We start from the raw sequence: 23,499 nt of genomic DNA, 5'->3' as shown, positions 1-23,499 counted from the left end.
TATTAAAGGAAGTCAATCTTTCATGAGGGTTAGGTCCTGCCAGAATTTGCACAGGAAGTACAAAAGTGAGAGTATGCACCATATGAACGACGGTTGAGCTTTAAAGCACTATAATCTGTGCTCATGTAAAATGTGGATCCTTGCAGTGCCCAGGCTCTAAGAAATCAGATTTGCAACTTCCCTTTTTTTTGAGGAAGGACTGGTGACTGGTAGGAGGGGGTAGGCAGAGGGTAATAAAGCATAGAGAGAAAGAGAGAAGTTCCCCCTTAAAGATTGTTTCCTTTTATTTGAGGTTGTTTTTATGAAGTTCTTCAAATTTGCCTTAGAAATGATGTTGTACGGGAAGGAGTTATTACTATTTTGGGGATTAGAATCATTCCGGTGCAGTACTAATAATATTTCTAAGACATAATGTTTGTAAAGTGCCTAGCCTAGTTCCTGGTATACAGTAGGTGGCCAGTGAATACTAACTTCCCATTGGAGTTTAGAGAAGAGCATCAGAGAGTCCAGTGAGAGAAGGAACAAATGGCTTAGAAACGCATACATGAGCCAGAAGAAGAAGTAGGATTTAGATAGGCTGATATTGAGGAGGACATTTTGATAGTATGACCCAGATCGCAAGCCCCACTTTGAGTATAGGTGAAAAGTAGTGGAAAAGATGACTGTAAAGGTAATTTGTATCATATTTTGGAAAGTCTTTAGTATCACTGAGAAGTTCATAATAAATCTGTTAAGTAATGAGTCACTGAGGATGGTTTTTGGGCAGAAGAGTTACCCAATCAAAGCTGAGCCACGAGGAGATTAATTTGGCAGTGACATGTGGCATATGCTAGAGTGAAGAAAGGCTGATGGCAGAGTATTGCAGTAATCCAAGCTGCATGAAAGCCTGATTCGTGTGTGATTTTCCATTCTTTTTTCCAGCAAATTCAAATACTTGTATCATCTTTATTATGAACACACATTTTTGTTTATTTGTTTTTTATATTTATTTGTATTATAGCACTTTGGGGGGCACTTTCATAAGAATCACTGATTTTAAATTTTCTAACAACTCTTCAATATAAATGGCAACCCTCTTGGGTCCCCTCCCTCTTTGGTAGCTTTGTACTCTGTGATTCAGTAAACTTTACTATCACTCAATAAACTTTGCTTTGCTGCCCAAAAAAGGAAAGAAAAATAAAAGAGTAGACCTAAATCTGTTGACTCCCAATTTCAGATTCTTTCTGTTTATATGCTTTTGCATTTTAGAAGTGGCTTTTAAGGCTACCATTAGCAGTCAGGAATTTCATATACTTGGGAATATTCAGGAATGTAATGGACAAGTGTTTTTCTCAGGAAATCGAGAACTATTAATGGTACCATAAAAAACCAAGAGGAGGGGCACCTGGGTGGCACAGTTGGTTGAGCAATCAACTCTTGGTTTTGGCTCAGGTCATGCTCTCAGGGTCGTGGGAAAAAAAACCAAGAGGATACTACCTTTTATTTTTTATTTTTTTAAAATATTTTATTTTTATTTATTTGACAGAGAGAGACACAGCGAGAGAGGGAACACAAGCAGGGGGAGTGGGAGAGGGAGAAGCAGGCTTCCCGCCGAGCAGGGAGCCCGATGCAGGGCTCGATCCCAGGACCCTGGGATCGTGACCTGAGCTGAAGGCAGACGCTTAACGACTGAGCCACCCAGGTGCCCCGAGGATACTACCTTTTAGACACATACAGTTTAGTAGGAAGAAAATTGGAAGAATTAGAGTTTGCAACTACAGTTGGGGATTGGGAATTGGGAGGTGGAAAACTGAGATGAGGATCTCTGAAAGCTTTATTCACTACTTTCAGAGATCCTCAGGTGGCTGACATGATGGGGGTCTAACATTTCCCTAGGAAACTTCAATCCACATTTATCAAAAGCACTAGTGTATTGTGTTACCTTGTCCCTAAATTACTTCATTGGAATACTCAATTACTTTAAATATTTAATTATCTAAGATGGAAGGAAATATAAGAAATTGGTAACATTTGTTGCATTTGGGAAAAGAGATTGGTGTCAGAGAAACTAGAATAGAATTTGTACCTTTTAAGTTTTATACCATCAGAACATTGTGTTGGAAAATAAATTAAAATTAAATTCTTTTCTCATGTCCTTTATGTGGATAGAATGTGTTTAAAATACTTAACTGTGTGTGAATGAATGTCACATAAATGGCCTGTATTTTCAGCTCATTGTCCATATATTTTGCTATTCTTGCAAAAAAATGCATGTCTATAGTTGAGAATTAGTGATTTGAAATTAAGAAAAAGGAATGCTGCTAGACTCTTAGTCTGAAATCCTTTAATTGCAAAACTACTTTTCTCTTTTCTCCTTTAGGTTGGGTGTTGAAAACAAAAACATATTTTAGTAGAAATTCCCCTGTATTATTGCTTGGAAAATGTTACCATTTTAAATATGAAGGTAAGTGCTAAATTTGTAACCCATTTAAAAATCTTTGTAGAAATTCATTGTGTAACTGTTTTCATTGGTTTATTTCCAGATTAATCTACTTTTGGCATATTTCTTTTTGTTTTTTACTTACACTTTTTTATTGTAAAATACACATAACATAAAATTTGCCATCTTAATAATTTTCTTTTCTTTTTTTTTTTTTTTAGATTTATTTATTTATTTGAGAGAGCGAGAATGAGAGAGAGAGAGTACATGAGAGGGGGGAGGGTTAGAGGGAGAAGCAGGCTCCTCGCCGAGCAGGGAGCCCGATGCGGGACTCGATCCTGTGACTCCAGGATCATGACCTGAGCTGAAGGCAGTCGCTTAACTAACTGAGCCACCCAGGCGCCTGCCATCTTAATAATTTTTAAATGTACAGTTTGGTGGTATTAAATACATTCGTAATGTTCTGCTAATAACATTACCACCATTTAGCTCCAGAACTTTTCATCTTGTCAAACTGAAGCTCTACCCATTAAACAATAACTCCCCAACCTTCTCTTTCCCTCAGCCCCTGGCAACCACCATACTACTTTTTTTTTTTTTTAAAGATTTTATTTATTTATTTATTTGAGAGAGAGAGAATGAGAGACAGAGAGCATGAGAGGGAGGAGGGTCAGAGGGAGAAGCATACTCCCTGCCGAGCAGAGAGCCTGATGCGGGACTTGATCCCGGGACTCCAGGATCATGACCTGAGCCGAAGGCAGTTGCTTAACCAACTGAGCCACCCAGGCGCCCATCGCCATACTACTTTTTATGCCTGTGTTTTGGCGTATTTCTTTTAAGAACCTGTATTTTATGTAACACAAAATATATTGCCATATGGTTTGGGTTTCTAGTAAACTCCTTGAGGATGAGAATCATGACCTCTTTTGTTATATCCCTCCTAGTTTTGGACTTATAATAGTATGAATGCTAAGTAAATATTATTTGAATTGATATCTTAATATTGTCTATCAAGTTCTCTGATAACTTTGAAGTATATGCTAATAATTAAAAGCATCACCTTAGTTAACCTAATAATGGTAGAGTTTCCAATTCTTTTTTTTTTTTTAAATTTTATTATGTTATGTTAGTCACCACACAATACATCATTGGTTTTTGATGTGGTTATCCACGATCCATTAGATTTTCCAATTCTTAAGGATGTTCCAATTTCTGAAATTAATTGACTTTATTTGATGTTTTTAAGTTTCCACATTTACTCATCCTCTTAATAATTATCATATGTTTTCTTTTAATAATTATTATGTATTTTCTTTTAATAACTTATATCACTTAATGAGTGCCTTCTATGTGTCAGGCATCATGCTAAGCTCTTTGTGAAATGTCTTTAATTCTTACAACAAGCCTACAAAGTTGATTTAAATATCCTTACCTTATGAGTATGGAAACAGGAGATTAGAGAAGTTAAGTAATTTGTCCAAAGTCACACAGGCAGAGCTGAAATTTAAACCAAGACTACGTCTCACTTTGCGACTGGTGTTTTTTCTACTATATGTCTTTGCTTGATTTTGTGTGTATGAGTGTGAGTATGAGTGTGAATGTGTATGTATGTGTGTAAGAGAGAGGAGAGAATGTATGTGAGAGTATGTCATTATCAAGGCTTTTATTTTTGGTTGACCTATTTTGGCATATCATTTATCAGCAATTTTCTAAAACCTTTTAAATGTCTTGTAATAATAACAGCTAACATTTATTATTTATTATGTGCTAGGCAGCATTTAATTTACATGTTTAACTGATTAAATCCTCACAGCATTCTTGAAGGATGAATAGCAAGGTGATGGACAAAGAAGGGATGCAATTTAGGTAAATAGAATGGCACAAGATATTAGAGAGTATATTTCAGAAACAGAGATGTCCAGTGTAGGTATGGTGGGAGAGAATTCTGAAAAGAATCAAATTATGGAGGGGCTTCTTGAATGCAATACTAAAAAGTTATGTCATTTGTTTATAGGTAGAGGAGAATATGGGCTTTGGGGTCAGACATAAGTGCTTTGAATTTTGGCTCTTTACTAATTAGTTGTTACTTTAGGCAAATTATTTATTCTTCCTAAGTATTAATGATAACTGTTTCATAAGGGTTTAGTGATGTGCCTGGTACATATGAGCATCTTAAATAGTATTATTAGTCATGATATAGGAAATTGGAGAAAATATGTGTTAATTGACTACATTATCAGGTAAGGCTTCTGGTCAACAATAAGCTATAAGTAGTTTAAGTGTTTGGGTACTCAAAAGTTACACATGGACTATAGGATTGGGGTTGGAGCGCCTAACCCACATTGTTCAAGGATTGACTGTATTTTGCTTTGGTTTAGGAGTGGTGATAAAGGGAAGGAGAAAGGTGTGGGGATCTGGAGGGAGAAAGGAGAGGAGCTAGAAAGGTGGTAAGAGGCTGCGTGTTTAATGAGACATTCCCTTGTTGACATCCCCTGATCTTAAGTAAAGTCAGGTAAGCTTATGAAATGCTTGATCTAAGAGGAGTTCTTTTGGAAAGGGGATAAATTTGACATGTGGAATGAAGAAGACAACTCATATTGTAGTGCCTGGACACAGGGAGGACCATTAAAGCTTAAGCTATGGAGACTTAGCAGAAATCTTAGGGGCTAGCTTTGGACTCCTACATGTCACAGAATTTTTGGCATAAGCAAGGTTTTCTAAGTTTTCAGAGAGATAGAGTGGGGTGCCCAAGTTGGCTTCTTAATTGCAATGATTGTTATTATCTGAGATTTTTGAGCAACAAGAATGCCAAATTTCAGTGTAATCAGTAATCATATATTGAGAATATACTGGTTAGGACATTGATCTTGCCCAGAAGGAGCACATAATAACCATAATTAAATACATGCTTTGGAAGAATAACTGATAGAAGAATGATTGGAAGTCAGTTAATAGGCAAGATACAATGACTCTGATATAGGGTAGTGGAAATGGAAAGGAGGGGATGGATTTGACATATTTTAAAATAGTATCAACAGCATTTAACAAATGACTGGATTTAGTAACATGAGAGACAGGAGATAAAGAAGACTTAGAAACTACTATCTTGGATGATAGGTAGTATTAGTAACCAAATGTGCTATATACTAAAGGAAGCATGGGTTTGAGGGTACATTTAGTGTTTGAAGTAGACTATTTAGAAATGAACAGTCTGAATGAAGTAGGCTGTTTAGAACTGATCTGTATTTATTTTCAGAGGTGGCCTTTGAGGCCAAAGGGTAAGGTCATATTGATGGAAAGTATAGGTAGAGAACATCCATCTTTAAGGATATCCTGATAAGGAAGAATTAGTGAATGAAATTAAGAAGGAATAGGCAATATATAGGACAAAAACCCACAATGGTATATTATCATAGAGACCAAAGGAAAGAGATTTTCAGGGAGAGTTTCAGGACAAAATGTCTAATGCTCAAAAGAGGCTGAGTAGGAAATAGCCTCAGTAGAGGCTCTAGGGTTTGTTAATGAGAAATTGCTGATGACTTTTGAGAGAGCAGTTTCACTAGAGTAGTAAAGATAGAGAAGTAACAGTAGCTAACCTACATTTACTGAGTGTGGGTCTGTGTTATGCATTGTTTTTTTTTGTTTTTTTTTAAAGATTTTATTTATTTATTTGAGAGAGAGAGTGAGAGAGAGAAAGAGCACAAGACGGGGGAGCGGGAGGGGGAGAAGCAGACTCCCCGCCGAGCAGGGAGCCCGATGCAGGACTCGATCCCGGGACTCCAGGATCATGACCTGAGCCGAAGGCAGTCGCTTAACCAACTGAGCCACCCAGGCGCTCTGCATTGTTGTTTTTTTTTTTTTTTAAAGATTTTATTTGAGAGAGAGAATGAGATAGAGAGAGAGAGCATGAGAGGGGGGAGGGTCAGAGGGAGAAGCAGACTCCCCACTGAGCTGGGAGCCCAATGTGGAACTCGATCCTGGGACTCCAGGATCATGACCTGAGCTAAAGGCAGTTGCTTAACCAACTGAGCCACCCAGGCGCCCGCATTGTTTTGCTTTAAGGAGCTAGGGGGTTATGATATTTGGTAGAGAAGAATTTCTTATTTTTTAAAAAAGATTTTATTTATTTATTTGAGAGAGAGAGAGACTGAGCAAGCATGAGCCGGGGTAGGGGCAGAGGGAGAGAGGCAAACAGACTCCCTGAGCGGGGAGGCTGACACCAGGCTCGATCCCAGGACCCTGAGATCATGACTTGAGCCAAGGTCAGATGCATAACTGACTGAGCCACCCAGGTGCTCCAGAGAAGAACTTCTTATATAAAACATAAAATTACAGCCTATACAGGAAAATATTGATCAATTTGACCAAATACAAATTTAGAATATCTACATGACAGAAGACACTACAAACAAAGTTTCATAGCAAGCCAGAGAGAGAAAATACTTGCACACGCTCTTTGATTCTCTTTTTGTGTGTATAGATATCTGTGTGTGTATCACATGATGATCTTTCTATCTCTCCATCTACTTCTTAAACAAAAGGGTAGTCTCCAAAATAATAATGAACTACAAATTAATATGAAGCACATAAACAATCCAAGAAAAAATGAGCCAAGATAATGAACAGGTGCTTTTTAAGTAGAAATCTGAATGGCCAAATATAGGAAAAGGCTATGTTAGTAATAAAGGGAGTTCAAATTAAAATGAGATATTATTCTTAGTCATCAGATTTGCAAAAATTGAAAGGTTTCATGATACCAAATGTTAGCAAGGATGTGAAGAAATAGGAACTCAAGCACTGCTTGAGGGTAAATTGGTACAACCTTTTCATGAAAAATTTGAGAGTACTTAGAAAAATTGAAAATATACACAACTTAGGACCCAGCAATTTGACCTTTAAGTATTTACCATAGAGAAGTTCTCTGTATGTGTGGAGAACACGTGTACAAGGATGTTTATTGTAGCTTTATTGAAATAAAAAGTTGGAAACAACTCAAGTATTCAGTAGTAGGAGATTTGATGAATAAGGTTATTCATTTTTTCCACAAATATTTATTGAGAGTCTTATAATGTGCCAGGCACTGGAGTTAATACTGAAAGTATGACAGGCACAGTGCTTAGTCTCAAGGACCCTACTGTCTAGCAGATGAGAGACATTAAACAAATAAGTACAAAAGTTATCAATCCTATTATGATATTTGTGATAAGCAGAAGTATAGGCTGCTATAAAACTGCAGAAGGAGACCAAATTGGAAAGGTTGCTAACAGATGTATTTCAAAGTAGCTTAAACATTAAGGGGATGTATTAACATACACAAGCAGAAGTCCTATGTAGGGATGGCTCTAGGTTGGTTAATTCAGTGCCTCTCTGACATCAAGAACACGTGTTCTATTCATCTTCTGACTCTGCTAATCTCAGCATGTTGGCCTTATCTTCACCTACCACTCTTTAAAGTAGCAAGTGTTTATTTCAGCACCAAGCTAGGATATATGACTGATATGACAGAATCCAGTGGAAGAAAGACTTTTTCTTCTTTGTATTATTTCTTTATTACAAATATTGAATTTTTATATGTTAATAATTTTATATTAAAACTTTAAAATTTTGATATTATGAATTATTCACACATAGAGAAGATAAAAACCTTGTGTATATACTTTTGAGAGTAACAAAACTGTACTCAACAAGAAAAATACAATATTGCTTTTATGTATTTAACTTTTAGTTCAAGTATAATTAACACACAGTGTATGTTAGTTTCAGGTATATAATATAATGATTCAACAATTATATCCATTACTCAGTGCTCATCACAATATGTGTATTTTTTTTTTTTTTTAAGATTTTATTTATTTATCTGACATAGAGAGAGAGACAGCTAGAGAGGAAACACAAGTTGGGGGAGCGGGAGAGGGAGAAGCAGGCTCCTGGCTGAGCAGGACCCTGGGATCATGGCCTGAGCCGAAGGCAGACGCTTAACGACTGAGCCACCCAGGTGCCCCTCAATATGTGTATTCTTGATCCCCTTCGTCTGTTTCACCCATCCCCCCACCCACCTCCCCTCTGGTAACCACCAGTTTGTTGTCTATAGTTAAATCTGTTTTTTTGTCTCTTTTATCTTTTGTTCATTTGTTTTGTTTCTTAAATTCCACATATAAGTGAAATCATATGCTATTTGAGTAATTTTTTTATCTTTGTGTGCTTCTTCTACCCAATTACAGCCCTCCCATGCCAAAAAAACCCCGCTATCGCAATGTTACCAATTATTTTGTATTTCTTGTTTCTGATTTTTTGAAAATGGAATCAAACTATATTTTGCTTCTGTTACTTGCTTATGGCTTTCAAAGTTGTGTTTTTAAGAACTATCCATGTTGTTACAGGTAGTTCTAGTTTATTTTTATTGCTGCATAATATTCCACTGTATGAATTACTACAAATTATTCATTCTATTATTGATGGGCATTTGTTTTTAGTTTTTCACCATTATAAAAATGTATATAGTATTTTCTTGCATCATTTATTGATTTTTAATTCAACTCCACTGTGGTCAGACAAAATACTTTCAGTATTAATCAATAATAAAATGAGATCTTATTTATTTGAGAGAGAGAGCGAGAGAGTGTGCGCACAAGCAGAGGGGAGGGAGAGGAAGAGGGAGAAGCAGATTCCCCGCTGAGCTGGGAGTCTGATGTGGGGCTCAATCCCAGGACTCTGAGATCATGACCAGAGCCAAAGGCAGATGCTTAACCAACTGAGCCACCCAGGTGCCCCGATAGAACGAGATCTAAAAAATGTTCAAATTTCTGGAAATTAAGTGATACACCTCTATATAACTCATTTCTTCATACATGCCATTTTTTAGTAAAAGTTATGATTCAAAAAGTTCCGAATTCTGGGATTTTATTTCCATACATTTGGGCATAACCCTGGCAAGATCTAGAGCAACACAGATCCCTACAAACAGTAGACATAGTACAAAAACCAACAGCACACATAGTAAGACCACTTGATGTCTTACTTTCATGCCCTTCCTTATGTTCCACGAAGAGATCCCTAGGCAAAAGTCCATCTCTGAGATGGCTTCAGGTCAGAAAAAGCTTTTATCATTTTCTAGCCTCTGTGCTACCCTCTCTACTTTTTAAAAAGTGTTTTTTCCCTTTTTTCTTTTTTTTTAAAAGATTTTAATTATTTGACAGATAGAGACATAGCGAGAGAGGGAACACAAGCAGGGGGAGTGGGAGAGGGAGAAGCAGGCCTCCCGCCGAGCAGGGAGCCTGATGCGGGGCTTGATCCCAGGACCCCAGGATCATGACCTGAGCCAAAGGCAGACACTTAATGACTGAGCCACCCAGGTGCCCCTCTCTTTTTTCCATGTACTATTTTCACCCCTAAGGCTAGAGATTGTCTATAGATGCTCCTCAACCCAAAAATTAGGAAAGAGAGAGCCTCATCTCTGTTCAATTTACGTTAAATAATTTTGGCCCTTATGATAGAACTGGTATGCCAGAGATAGCCTCAAATTTAAGTTTTTTCCTTAACAGTCTCTGGGCCTTCATGTCCTGAATCATCTAAGAGAAAACCTAGAAAAATCCTAGCCAGATGGGGGCATGGTGTCTGTGAAAAGATTAAGCTTACTTAGAATGAAATAAAATCCTTAATTGCTTCTCTCACAGATAATCTGTAAAATTAAATTTTGGTATTTCGTCAAGATAATACTAACTGGTAGGACCATTTGGATTTATATACTACAAATATTTTTTGGTAGTGTATTTTATTTATCTATCTATCTATCTAAGCCACCCAGGAACCCTTATATTACAAATATTGACATAACAATGCACAACAGGGTATCTTACACTGGGAAGGAAGAATTGTGTAATATAAAATGAAGAGTTTGTAGCTCAGGAAAGGTAGCAAGATGAATTTAAAAGCTTGAAAGATCACGCCAGATTTAGCCTGGTTAAAATAATCTAATTTTTTGCAAATGTGTCTTAATATTAGTAGAAATAAAATAATAGAAGGCAGATTATCAAGTTTAAGAATCTTATACTTATTGTGGCACCTGGGGAGCTCAGTTGGTTAAGCTCCTGTCTTCGACTCAGGTCATGATCCCGAGGTCCTGGGATTGAGCCCCACATCTGGTTCCCTGCTCAGCGAGGAGTCTGCTTCTCCCTCTCCCTCTGGCCCTCCCCACTGCTCGTGCTCACACGCTCTCTCTTTCAAGTAAGTCAATGAAATCTTTAAAAAAAGAATCTTATACTTATTTATCATTATGAATAAATTCACTGTAGATGACTCAGAGGCTGGTAGGATGAAACTGCTACTTCCTAAGCACTTAAGATTTTTTTCTTTATCACCAGTTTGGAAAAATTTGATTATGATATGCACTGGTGTAGTTTTGTTCATGTTTCTTGTGCTTAGGTTTTGTTGAACTTCTTGGAACTGTTGATTCATAGTTTTCATCAAATTTGAATTTTTTTAAAAAGATTTTATTTATTTGATTTTTTTTTTTTAAGATTTTATTTATTTGAGAGAGAGAGAGAATGAGCAAGGGAGTGGCAGAGGGAGAAGCAGGAGAAGCAGACTCCCCGTTGAGCAGGGAGCCTGATGTGGGGCTCGATCACACGACCCCAGGATCATGATCTGAGCTGAAAGCAGATGCTTAACTGACTGAGCCACCCAGGTGCCCCTCAAATTTGAAATTTTTTCATTTTGTCTTCAAATATTTTTTCTTTCCTTCCCTTTCTTCTCTCTCCTGGGTTTCCAATTACGCGTATATTTTCATGGATGAAATTCTGCCACAGCTCACTGATGGTTGTTTATTTTATTTTTAAAAAAAGATTTTATTTATTTTAGAGAGAGAGTGTGAGTGGGGGGAGGGGAAGAGGGAGAAGGAGAGAGAAAACTCAAGCAGACTCAGCGATGAGCACAGAGCCCGACTTGGGACTTGATCCCATGACCCTGAGATCATGACCTGAGCCGAAATCAGGAGTTGGACCCTTAACTGACTGAGCCACCTAGGCGCTCCTGCTGGTCCTTTATTTTTAAAAAATTATTTTTCCATAAAAAAAAAAATAAGAAAAATAAAAAATTATTTTTCCTCTCTGTGTTTTATTTTGGATCGTTCTTAATTGCTGTGTCCTCAAGTTCACCAGTCTTTCAGTCTTTTCCTTAGCAATGTCTAATCTGCCATGAATCCCAGTCATATATTTTTCATCTTGGACATTGTAGTTTATATATCTAGAAGTTCCATTTTTTTTGTCTTCCTTTTCTCTAGTTACCTTTTGGAATATATATAAAATAGTTGTAATAACTTTTTTAATGTCCCTGTTTGGCAATTCTAACATTTGTATTAGTTCTGGTTCAGTTTTTATTGATTGAGTATTCTCCTTTTGGCTTGTGTTTTCCTGTCACTTTGCATGCTTAGTAATCCTTGACTGATTGCCAGACATTGTATTATTTGCCTTGTTGGGTGCTGGATATTTTTGTATTCCTTCCAGTATTGCATTGTGTGCATGTGCCAAACTTTATCTGTTTTACTCTTGGGGGGTATTTGGGTAATTTTCAATTTTTGGCAATTGTTAAGAATGCTGCTGTGAATATTCTAGTACATGTGCTTTGGTGAATGAGCATGTGTATGGATTTTCATTCAGTATGTATACCTGGGAATGTAATTGCTGGATCATAGGGTATTCATATGGTCAGCCTCAGTAGGTACTACCGAATACTTTTATAAAGTAGATGTGCCAATTGGTATTCCTACTAGGTGTTTGTAATAATTCTACTTGCCTTATGTCACCATTACTTGATATTTTTCTTTTTTATTAGAGCTACATTTTGATTTTATGTTTTTTAAGATTTTATTTATTTATTTGACAGAGAGAGACACAGCGAGAGAGGGAACACAAGCAGGGGGAGCGGGAGGGGGAGAAGCAGGCTTCCCGCCAAGCAGGAAGCCCAATGTGGGGCTCGATCCCAGGACCCTGGGATCCTGACCTGAGCCGAAGGCAGACACTCAACGACTGAGCCACCCAGGCGCCCCTACATTTTGATTTTAATTTGCATTTCTCTAATAACCAATGGAATGAGCATATTTTCATAAACATTTTTCCATTTGGATATATCTTCTATTAGATTATCTTTTTCTTATTCATTCCTAAGTTTTCTTTATATTTTCTAGATATGAATCCTTTTTTGAATTTATCTATAGGAAATGTCTTCTTCTAATCTATTATTTTTTCATTCATTTAATGTTATCTTTGGAAGAAAAGTAGTTCTTAATTTTAATATAGTCTGGTTAACTATTTTACCTCCTTAAATAGTTACTACTATTGTGTTCTGTTTAATAAATCCTTGCTTAGTTTAGGACAAGATGTTCTCTCTAGTATTTTGAAGCTGTCATTTCTTTGTTCTCGCTGTTTTTTTTTTTTTTAAGATTTTATTTATTTATTTGACAGAGAGAGACACAGCGAGAGAGGGAACACAAGCAGGGGAAGTGGGAGAGGGAGAAGCAGGCTTCCTGCTGAGCAGGGAGCCCAATGTGGGGCTCGATCCCAGGACCCTGGGACCATGACCTGAGCTGAAGGCAGATACTTAACGACTGAGCCACCCAGGTGCCCCTCTCTGGTTGTTTTTCAGATCATTTCTTTGTCTTTTGTGTGAACTTTATTTTACTCTACTTGGAATTCGTATCTTTCTTAAAATGTGAAATATTTTCAACCACTTTTAATTTATATCTATTCCCCATTCTTCCCATTCTTTCCAGCATCTCTGATAAATCTTTGTTAGATTTTTTTTCGTGTCTCTGAAATTCTTTGGTTTTTCACATATTCTATTACTTTGTCTCTCTGTGCTGTATTCTGAGTAACTTTAGCTTTTAAATTATCTCCTAAGTGGTGTATAATTTTCTGTCTAATCTTACATTAAATTTCTTTTTTTTTTAATTTTTTTTATTCTTATGTTAATCCCCTACATTATTACATCATTAGTTTTAGATGTAGTGTTCCATGATTCATTGTTTGTGCATAACACCCAGTGCTCCATGCAGAATGCGCCCTCCTCAATACCCACCACCAGGCTAACCCATCCTCCCACCCAATCTTACACCAAATTTCTATTTTAGTTATTATATTTTTCATTTCTAGCAGTTCCATTTGGTTTTCTTTTCTATGTGCCTGGTCAATTTTAATAGTCTGTTTTTTTGTTATTTGTCTAACCTTCAGTACCCTTCTATTTTTTAAACATATGCATACTTACTTTATCCTGATAATATCTGATAATTACAAGAGCCGTAGTCTTTGAGGGCTCATTTTATAATTTGTTTACTTGTAATTACTTCTCATATTAGCTTGTTTAATTGTGATAGTCAGCCTTGATTGAACCCTCAATGTTAATAGCAGTTCTCTTCTGTTTCCTTTATCAGCTTTCATTTCATTCTTTGTTGTGGTTCTTTGTGACTTCCCATGCTTCATAAAGCTCTGATCTCACATTTCTCCCTTCATAAAAAACAAAAGCAAAGCAAAAAAAAATTTCAAAATCCTCTTCCTTTGGTTCCATTTATCTTACATTCACCTGACAACTGTTTATTGCACATCTACTATGAACTGAATGAATTCTGTGCTAAGTGCTGAAGCTTTAGGGGTGCAGAAGAAAACATTCCCTCTCTTCTAGTGTACTTGAAGTTTGGAAGGGAGGCAGATGTAGATAAATATTATAGATATAATTAATTAAGATTGTGAAAAGAAAAGTCAGTCAAAGAATGGGATAGCAGGGGCAGTATTAGTATAGTGGAAAGTCAAGAGGACAATAAAGTCCATTTAGTACTAGCAATTTTCCAATAATATTTAGAGTAAATTTTTTTTTGGTGGGGAGGGGCAGAGGGAGAGAGAGAATCCTAAGCAGGCTCCACACCCAGCCCAGAGCCCGATGCAGGGTCCATCTCCTGACCCCGAGATCATGACGTGAGCCAAAATCAAGAGTCAGAGGCTTAACCAACTGAGCCACCCAGGTCCCTGTAAATTTTATATTTGGAGTAAATTTAGAGTAAATATTTAGAGTAAATTTAGAGTAATTTTAGAGGCTAGATCTTAAAAGGATAAAGAATTAATCACTTTGTCAAGGTAGGAGATTAGGAACTATATGTTTGGCAAGACACAGGATGAGGTGCAAGAGTTATGTACTATTGTATCAAATTTCAAACAAATTTAAATGTCTCTAAAGTAGAAATTTTGGACATATTTGTAGGGCCATGTTCAATTTCTAGGCATTTTTATTTGTAATTAACTTCAAATATTGAGAGAAATTCATCGATAATGGGGGCTCGGCAGTCATTCTTTTTATTGTCATTGAAACTGTATGCCACAAGTTAGCTCCATTAAGCTGAATATTATGAAGTTTAGGTGATTGTAATTTTTTCAGAATGAACTTGAGGAAGGATAGGTGCAGCAAGGATAAAGAATAAAAGCATGATAAAACTGCTTTAACATCCTGCAGAAGGGCATTGGAAATTGAACTCCTTGGAATTGAAAGTTGTAGGCAGATTTATCTATCCACCTGTCCACCCACCCAGACCAAGCAACATTTATTAGGATCTACTTGTTTTAGGCACTGTGCTATATGCTGAGGTTGTAAAGGTGACTAAGGTATTTTCTCTAGGAGTAATCAAGCAATGTCCGTTCATTTTGAGAGAGTAATCAAGGAATGTTAGTTCATTTGAGCCCCAGTATTTTGTAAATTATTGGGCAAACAGTGACCACAATTTTCACACAGAAATTGTATTACAGATAATCAATTTGAAAAAGCTTTTTAAAATGATATATGTGGGTGGGAGCAGTTTTTAAAAAAATGTATTCAGGATGAAAGGGTAACTATATATTTAGGAATTTTATATTCTTACTCTTTAGCTTCTTAGTTTTGATTTTATAATTTGAGTATAAATATTCATGACAATAAATACAATGTGCACATTTTATTTGATTTTTAGAACTAGTTTATGTGATTACATTCAGTTTTACATATTGACAAATCATATTTTATTTGCAAACCTCATTTTAGAGAGCACTAATATGTATATCCTGAGCCAAATGAGGCAAAAAGAAAAGGTATTTTTATGTTATCCCCTCATAAAAGAGTTGATTGTATTTGGAATATAGGATATTATTATTAACAGTATTACTGATGAAACCTTTTATTAGCTAGTTCAAGAGTGTACAAAACATTTCAGCATCCATTCTCATTTGATTTTCATAATAGCCTGATTAGGCAGAATAACATTTATCTTCATTTAAATTGAAAAAAAGTGTTAGAAAAACTTGTAATATACTTCATATCTTATGGACAGTAATGGGAACATAATACCATTATTGATGTTTCTTTGCATATATTTAGACTATAGTTTATATTTTTATTTTGTAGATGAAAATAAACTGTTACCTGCAAGATCAGGATGTACAATAGAAGATCATGTAATTGCAGGAAACGTAGAAGAATTTCGTAAAGATTTCATTTCAAGAATATGGTTGACCTACAGGGAAGAATTTCCTCAAATAGAAGGCTCAGCTTTAACAACAGACTGTGGTTGGGGCTGTACATTAAGAACTGGCCAGATGCTGTTGGCTCAAGGACTCATACTACACTTCCTTGGTAGAGGTAAACCAAATCTCTGTTTTGGGGAGGATTTTTGTTTTGTTCTTTGTTTTGGGCAGGCAGGGACAAAGAGAGAGGGAGAGAGAGAATCTTAAGCAGGTTCCATGCCCAGTGCAGAGCCTGACGTGGGGCTCAATCTCAGAACCCTGAGATCATGACCTGAGCCAAAATCAAGAGTCAGAGGCTTAACCGACTGAGCCATCCAGGGGCAACCTGCTTGTTTTTTTAAATTTGAACTCCAGCTTGCAAACTGTGTAAAATTTCTTATGGTTAGTTTCTTGGCTTCCTGATGTCTTCTAAAAGTTGTAATTAATCTAGCATATTCCATATTTATTGAACTAGGCTAGGTATGACTTACATGTAAGTATAAGTTTTTAGTAGCCTTTGGATTTTTTTTTTTTTGTTATTATTTAGTTCTTTTTGATTGAATTATCTGGATTATCTCCAGTTCAGTAAATCTTGAGCAGGTCAATGGCAGTGACTTTGAGCAGATAGCTGATATTTTTATATTATTTAAATCTTAAGAAATTTAAACCGCTTTATTTTCTCTCTATATATCAATAATACTTTAAAATGTTTTTATTTTACAAATATGATTATAATCAGTTAACTTGATTAGGCATATTCTTAATAAGGTTATCATGCTTAGTCTTTTAAGACTTTCAAAAATGTCATTGATACTTCTTACATATATCTATTTTTAAAAAAGAAAAACCTTTCTTACCATTTTTAATAATTTGTACATTTGTAGGAAGATTTTAGTTTAGTATTTTAGGCTATCATATATGGTTATTACTAAGTATTATCATATTTTTAGAGTGTTAGATAATTTTCCTGCAATGCATGGCAAATATTTGGTAACCTTTCTATAGGGATTATTGATGAGATTATTTAGAGAGAATGTTTATTCAAGAGTGGTATGGATAATACAAAGAAAAAGAATTTTTAAACTTTCTCTGGGATGATTTATTTATAGTCTTGTGCAATCACGGGCACGAATTGGGATTTTTTTTTTTTTTAAGATTTTATTTATTTATTTGACAGAGAGAGACACAGTGAGAGCAGGATCACAAGCAGGGGGAGAGTTAGAGGGAGAAACAGGCTTCCCGCATAGCAGGGAGCCCGATGCGGGGCTCGATTCCAGGACCCTGGGATCATGACTTGAGCCGAAGGCAGACGCTTAACGACTGAGCCACCCAGGCGCCCCAAGAATTGGGATTTTTTTATAGTCCTAACTAGTTCTCTGAATCTATGATTCATTTTGTTAAAGTTACATGTGTGCTTGGAACTGCCTTGTCATAAAAACTGTTAAGTAGTGAATATAGTTGGTTTTGGGGGTATCTTTGATCTTTAATGACTTCTATTTATTAACTTTTCATTTACTAGAGAATTGATATTACTCCCTAAACAATGATTATTTTGAAAGGATTGTTTGAGAAAAGAACAAAGAAAAGAAATTTAAAATTTTCATGGTTAAGACTTCTATTTTAACATATAATCAGAGCAAAATCTACTTTCTGAAGTTATTCTCTCATTAATGTTAGTGAATATGTTTATTGTGTGTTTGGGTAGTCAAGATTGGATGTCTGATAAATAGTACTGGTAAGGGAATATAGAAGTCCTCATTCCATTTCAGCACTGTCAAAGAAAAGAAAAGAAAGAAAAGCATTTTCCGGAGTTGTTTATTTGTACCTGAGTTTACTATTTTTTTAAAAAATTATTTCTCAGTATTATTTTTTAAATTTTATCTCAAAGCTTTATTGAGATATAATTTACATAATATAAATTCACTCATTTAAAGTGAACAATTCAGTGGTTTTGGCATGTTGCCAGGGTTCTGCAACCATCACCATCACCTACTTTTAGGACCTTTTCATCATCCCCAAAAGAAACCTCATACCCTTTGGCAGTCACTCCCAATACCCTGCTTGCCATAGGCAACCATTAATCTGCTTTCTGTCTCTGTAAATTTGCCTACTTCTGAGTTTACTTTTTTTTTTTTTTAAGATTTTATTTATTTATTTGAGAGAGAGAGAATGAGAGAGAGAGAGCACATGAGAGGGGGGAGGGTCAGAGGGAGAAGCAGGCTCCCTGCTGAGCAGGGAGCCCGATGCGGGACTCGATCCAGGGACTCCAGGATCATGACCTGAGCCGAAGGCAGTCGCTTAACCAACTGAGCCACCCAGGCGCCCTGAGTTTACTTTTTTAGTTTAGTAACCTGTATGACTTTAAATGCTATCTACTTATCTTAGTAGAATTGTTAAAATCTGTTAAAAGATCTGAACACCTTGCTTTGGGACTACTGTAGCTTGGACCTGGCCTGATGCTTTGAACATTGAAAATTCAGACTCTGAATCATGGACTTCCAACACCGTGAAAAAATTTACTGCATCATTTGAAGCATCACTTTCAGGGGAAAGAGAACTCAAAACCCCAACAGTTTCTCAGAAGAAAACAATCAGGAGATATTCTGATGATCATGAAATGAGGAATGAAATATATCACAGGAAAATCATCTCTTGGTTTGGTGATTCCCCTTTGGCTCTCTTCGGTTTACATCAACTAATAGAATATGGAAAGAAGTCTGGGAAAAAAGCCGGAGATTGGTATGGACCAGCTGTGGTTGCTCATATTTTAAGGTAAAATTGTATTAAAATCTTTCATCTTACGACAGAGGTCCTTAGGCTCAGAGATACTGATTTTTGCAGTGCATATATGTAATTGGAACTTTTAAAGTCTTCCTGTTTGAGAATATTCATAAGGAAGCATTCATTTGCTAAAAACAAGACATTGCAACTCTAGTTACATTTAATATATCTGTGACAAATTTTTCCTTTTTTGTTCATGGGGATAGATATCCAGGGTCTCTTTCTAACCAGATTTTCATTAGACTACCTTATTGGAATGTTCTAAAAACTAACAACTCTTTCAACCTTGGAACATGCATAACATTATAGTTTTTTTTTTTTTAATAGTGTAACCTGGGGGCTGTAATGTACTGATAGTGTAATGAAATGTCAAGAGCTAAAATTGATGTTTTCAGCATTTCTTTGCACACATCAAATTCTTGTGAATTGTAAATGTATGGGACTATTAATATTATAATTATATCATAGTAAAAGTAAAGGGTCTGTGACATTCAGAGTAGTTAGAAAAAAGTCGAAAGTCAAATCTCACTGTCCCTCAGCCTTTTATGTGCCATTTGGATACTGCTTAATTTAAAAAAAAATTTATCTTATTTGTTGTGTGTCCCATTGTTGTAAATGGAATCATTAATATGTCACCCAAATATAGTATGTTATAGTAAGTTTACTCCATTTAAAATAATATATACATTAGAAATTATTATAAATTTTTTTGCGTATTAGCTGGCTTTTATATTTTATAGGCCAGATGCTTACAAATGGAAATGTATTTGTCTAATGTTATTAAATGGATTGTTAATAATAATATCAAGTCCTGCTTGGTATGATATTTATAAAAGCATAATTATAAAAGCTTAGTTTCTACTCTTCAAGGTATTATGTTCTATACCCCAGGGATCAGAACACTTTTTCTGTAAAAGGCCTCATGGTAAATATTTTAGGCTTTACAGGCTATAAAGAGCTCTGTTGACCATTTTTCTTTTCTTTTTTTGTTTTACAACCCTTCAAAACTGTAAAAGCCATTCTTAGCTTGCAGGTTGTACAAAAATAGGCCACAGGTTGTATTTGGCCTATGGGCCATAGTTTGCCAATCCCTCTTCTAAATTAACACATACAAACATAAATAATAAGTCATGTGAAATTAAAAAATTATAAAGATACAGTTAAATAAAAATATTTCTACTTCTCTAATTTGTGTAATTTCTTTTTACAGATACTGTGACTTTTTTCAAATCATTTGCACCATTGAGAACATTCTATTCATTCAGAAATATTTTTCAACTTGCAGTTTTACTTATAGAATTCTACGACTCAAAATTAGGAAATTCATTTGTTCAGGTTACATAGGTTTTTGAGTGAAGGGGGAAAAAAGTCATGCATTTATTTATTTATTTATTTATTTGAGCGAGAGTGAGCGGGAGGAGGGGAGAGGCAGAGGGAGAGAGAGAGAGAAAAAATCTCCAGCAGACTCCCCGCTGAACATGCAGCACATCTGGGGCTTGATCTCATGACCCTGAGATCATGACCTGAGCCGAAATTGAGTCCAAGGCTTTACCAGCTGAGCCACCCAGCCACCCTGTAACTTACAGTTTAATGTTCTTTGAGTAATTTATTTTTTAAAAAGATTTTATTTATTTATTTGACAGAGAGAGAGCAAGCACAAGCAGGGGGAGCGGCAGGCAGAGGGGGAGGGAGAAGCAGGTTTCCCGTGGAGCAGGGAGCCCGATGTGGGGCTCGATCCCAGGACCCTGGGATCATGACCTGAGCCACCCAGGCACCCCTTTTTTGAGTAATTTAGTGTAATACTCTACTTAGAAAGGATTGACCAGATTTTGATACCATTCAGATAATAGTTTTGAAAGCAGACACTATAGGTTAAATAAGTAAAAAAAAAAAAAAAAGATGGCTTTCTTTCCCCTTAAATCTTTTATTTATTTATTTATTTATTTTATTTATTTATTATTTTTTTAAAGATTTTATTTATTTATTTGACAGAGAAAGACACAGCGAGAGAGGGAACACAAATGGGGAGTGGGAGAGGGAGAAGCAGACTCCCTGCCGAGCAGGGAGCCGGATGCGGGACTCGATCCTGGGACTCCAGGATCATGACCTGAGCCGAAGGCAGTCACTTAACCAACTGAGCCACCCAGGCGCCCAAATCTTTATTTAAAAAAAAATTTTTTTTTAAGATTTTATTTATTTATTTGACAGAGAGAGACACAGCGAGAGAGGGAACACAAGCAGGGGGAGTGGGAGAGGGAGAAGCAGGCTTCCCGCTGAGCGGGGAGCCCAATGCGGGGCTCGATCCCAGGACCCCGGTTTCATGACCTGAGCCGAAGGCAGACGCTTAACGACTGAATCACCCAGGCGCCCCTCCCCTTAAATCTTTAATTATTAACTGGAAATGTTAGGCTTTTAAAGGATGATACATGTTGTTTTTTTAGAAAAGCAGTTGAAGAAGCAAGACACCCTGATTTACAAGGAATAACTATTTATGTTGCACAAGACTGTACAGGTGAGGAATGTATATAATTCTAATTTTTATCTGATTATTTGGTTATACTTTTTTACTTAGATTTAATTGGCATATGACATTAGTTTCAGGTGTACCTTATAATGACTTAATATTTGTATATATTGTGAAATGATCACCACAGTAAGTCTGATTAACATCTGTCACCATACATAGTAACAAAAATCTTTTTTTTTTAAACTTTTTTTTATTTTTTAAAGATTTTATTTATTTGACAGAGAGAGTCACAGTGAGAGAGGGAACACAAGCAGAGGGGGTGGGAGAGGGAGAAGCAGGTTCCCCGCGGAGCACGGAGCCTGATGCGGGGCTCGATCCCAGGACCCTGGGATCATGACCTGAGCTGAAGGCAGATGCTTAACTACTGAGCCACCCAGGCGCTCCCTCTTATCAATAATTTAATCTTGCTAAAAATCCAGTGGTCACTTCTCAGAGAGTCCTCACATCACACAATCTACTAGCAGCATTTGACACAGTTGACCACTTTTTCCTCCTTGTAATGTTTTGTTTACTTGATTTCTAGAATGCTACTTTTCAGGTTTTCCTTCTACAGCGTACACTCCTTCACAGTGTTCTTTGCTGATTTTCCTTATCTCACTGATCTCTAAAATTGCACTCGGCCTTTAGACCTCTTCTCTTGTACACAGATTTGAATTCACCTGGTCTCATGGCTTTACAGGACCATCTATATGCTGTCAACTCCCAAATTTATAGGACCTCTCACCAAATCCAGGCTTTTATATCCATAACTGCCTACTCATCCTCCCCGCTTGCATGTTTAATAGATATCTGACACTTACCGTGTCTAAAACTGAATTCCCGATTCTCCTACTCTTTCCCCTCCTATAGTTGTCTATAGTATGTCTTTGTAAATGGTATGTCTCTTACTCTGTTTACTTATACCAAAGCCATTCAAATCACCTATGACTCCCTTTTTTTCTTCTCCCATCTTGCATTTAACATATTAAGGAGTTCTTTAACTTACTGATCACTTTTAACCAGCTCCACATGACCATCCCATGATTGTTCCCTATCTTCACAATTACTGCCCTTGTTCAAGCTACTATCATCTCTTGTTAGATTACTGTGGCTACTTTCTTTTCTTTCTTTCCTTTTTTTTTTTTTTTAAGATTTATTTATTTGAGAGAGAGAGAGAGAGCATGTGAGCGTGGTGAAGAGGGGGAGGGACAGAGGCAGAGGCAGAGAGAGACTCTCAAGCAAACTTCCCACTGAGTGTGGAACCCGATGCAGGGCTTAATCTCAGGACCCTATAGATCATGACCTGAGCTGAAATCCAGAGTTGGATGCTTAACTGACTGAACCACCCAGGCGCCCTATTTTCTAATTGTTCTCAGTGCTTCAGCCCTTGCCCCTACAGTCTGTTCTTAACACAGGAACCACACTAGTAAAGTGTAAGTCAGATTAGGACATTCCTTTTCTTAAAAACTCTTTAATAACATGCTGTCTCACTCAAAGTAAAAACTGCAGTCTTTAAAATGACCTTTAAGAGTTCATGCAATCTGGGGCACCTGGGTGGCTCAGACGGGTAAGCATCTGCCTGCGGCTCAGGTCGTGATCCCAGGGTCCTGGGATTGAGCCCCACATTGGGCTCCCTGCTCAGCGGGAAGTCTGCTTGTCTCTCTCCCTCTGCCCCTCACCCTCGCTCGTGCTCTCTCTCTCTTGCTCTGCTCTCTCTCAAATAAATAGATAAAATCTTTTTTTAAAAATTTTATTATTATTATTTTTTTAAGATTTTATTTATTTATTTGAGAGAGAGAGCACAAGAGGGGGGAGCAGGAGAGGGAGAAGCAGACTCCCTGCTGAGCAGGGAGCCCGATGCGGGACTCGATCCCGGGACTCCAGGATCATGACCTGAGCCGAAGGCAGTTGCTTAACCAACTGAGCCACCCAGGCGCCCAATAGATAAAATCTTAAAAAAAAAAAAAAGTTCACAGAATCTGTCTTCATTCTCCCCCAGTGTTTCACTTTATCTCCTAACCTTATTTTGTATTATTTTACCCCTTGCCAACTTCCCTCCAGAAACACAGGCCTCTTGTTCCTGGAGTATGCTGGCTATGATTCTGCCTTAAGGCATTTGCATTGACTGATCTTTATACCTGGAATGCTCTTCCCCCAAGTTTTGGCATTTTTTGGTTTCTTCCTTTGTCTTGACTTAAATGTTATGTTTTTCCTAAGGCCCTCCTTACCACCTTATTTTAACCCCCCATGCCCACCCCCCATGCCTACATTTCCTAGCCATC

The 23,499-nt window shown here is 36.7% G+C and overlaps 1 protein-coding gene across 7 annotated transcripts in view; it reads left to right on the top strand.

Moving 5' to 3' along the window:
• The window catches only part of ATG4C (autophagy related 4C cysteine peptidase), an 87,812-nt gene that overhangs the window by 31,607 nt on the left and 32,706 nt on the right, over positions 1-23,499 (top strand). For all 7 annotated transcript variants that reach the window (XM_064589039.1, XM_054512831.2, XM_054512830.2 and 4 more), the window contains 4 exons: positions 2,360-2,443; positions 15,833-16,066; positions 18,372-18,702; positions 21,153-21,223. In XM_064589039.1, the coding sequence (XP_064445109.1) occupies positions 2,360-2,443; positions 15,833-16,066; positions 18,372-18,702; positions 21,153-21,223 (720 nt within the window). The remainder of the gene's footprint in view (positions 1-2,359; positions 2,444-15,832; positions 16,067-18,371; positions 18,703-21,152; positions 21,224-23,499) is intronic.

Source organism: Mirounga angustirostris, unplaced genomic scaffold (assembly GCF_029215605.1).
Source record: "Mirounga angustirostris isolate CCGP_5_RB_7025 unplaced genomic scaffold, mMirAng1.0.hap1 SCAF_4, whole genome shotgun sequence".
In the NCBI taxonomy this organism is placed as follows: Eukaryota; Metazoa; Chordata; class Mammalia; order Carnivora; family Phocidae; genus Mirounga; species Mirounga angustirostris.
This window is presented reverse-complemented; position numbering and strand designations above follow the sequence as displayed.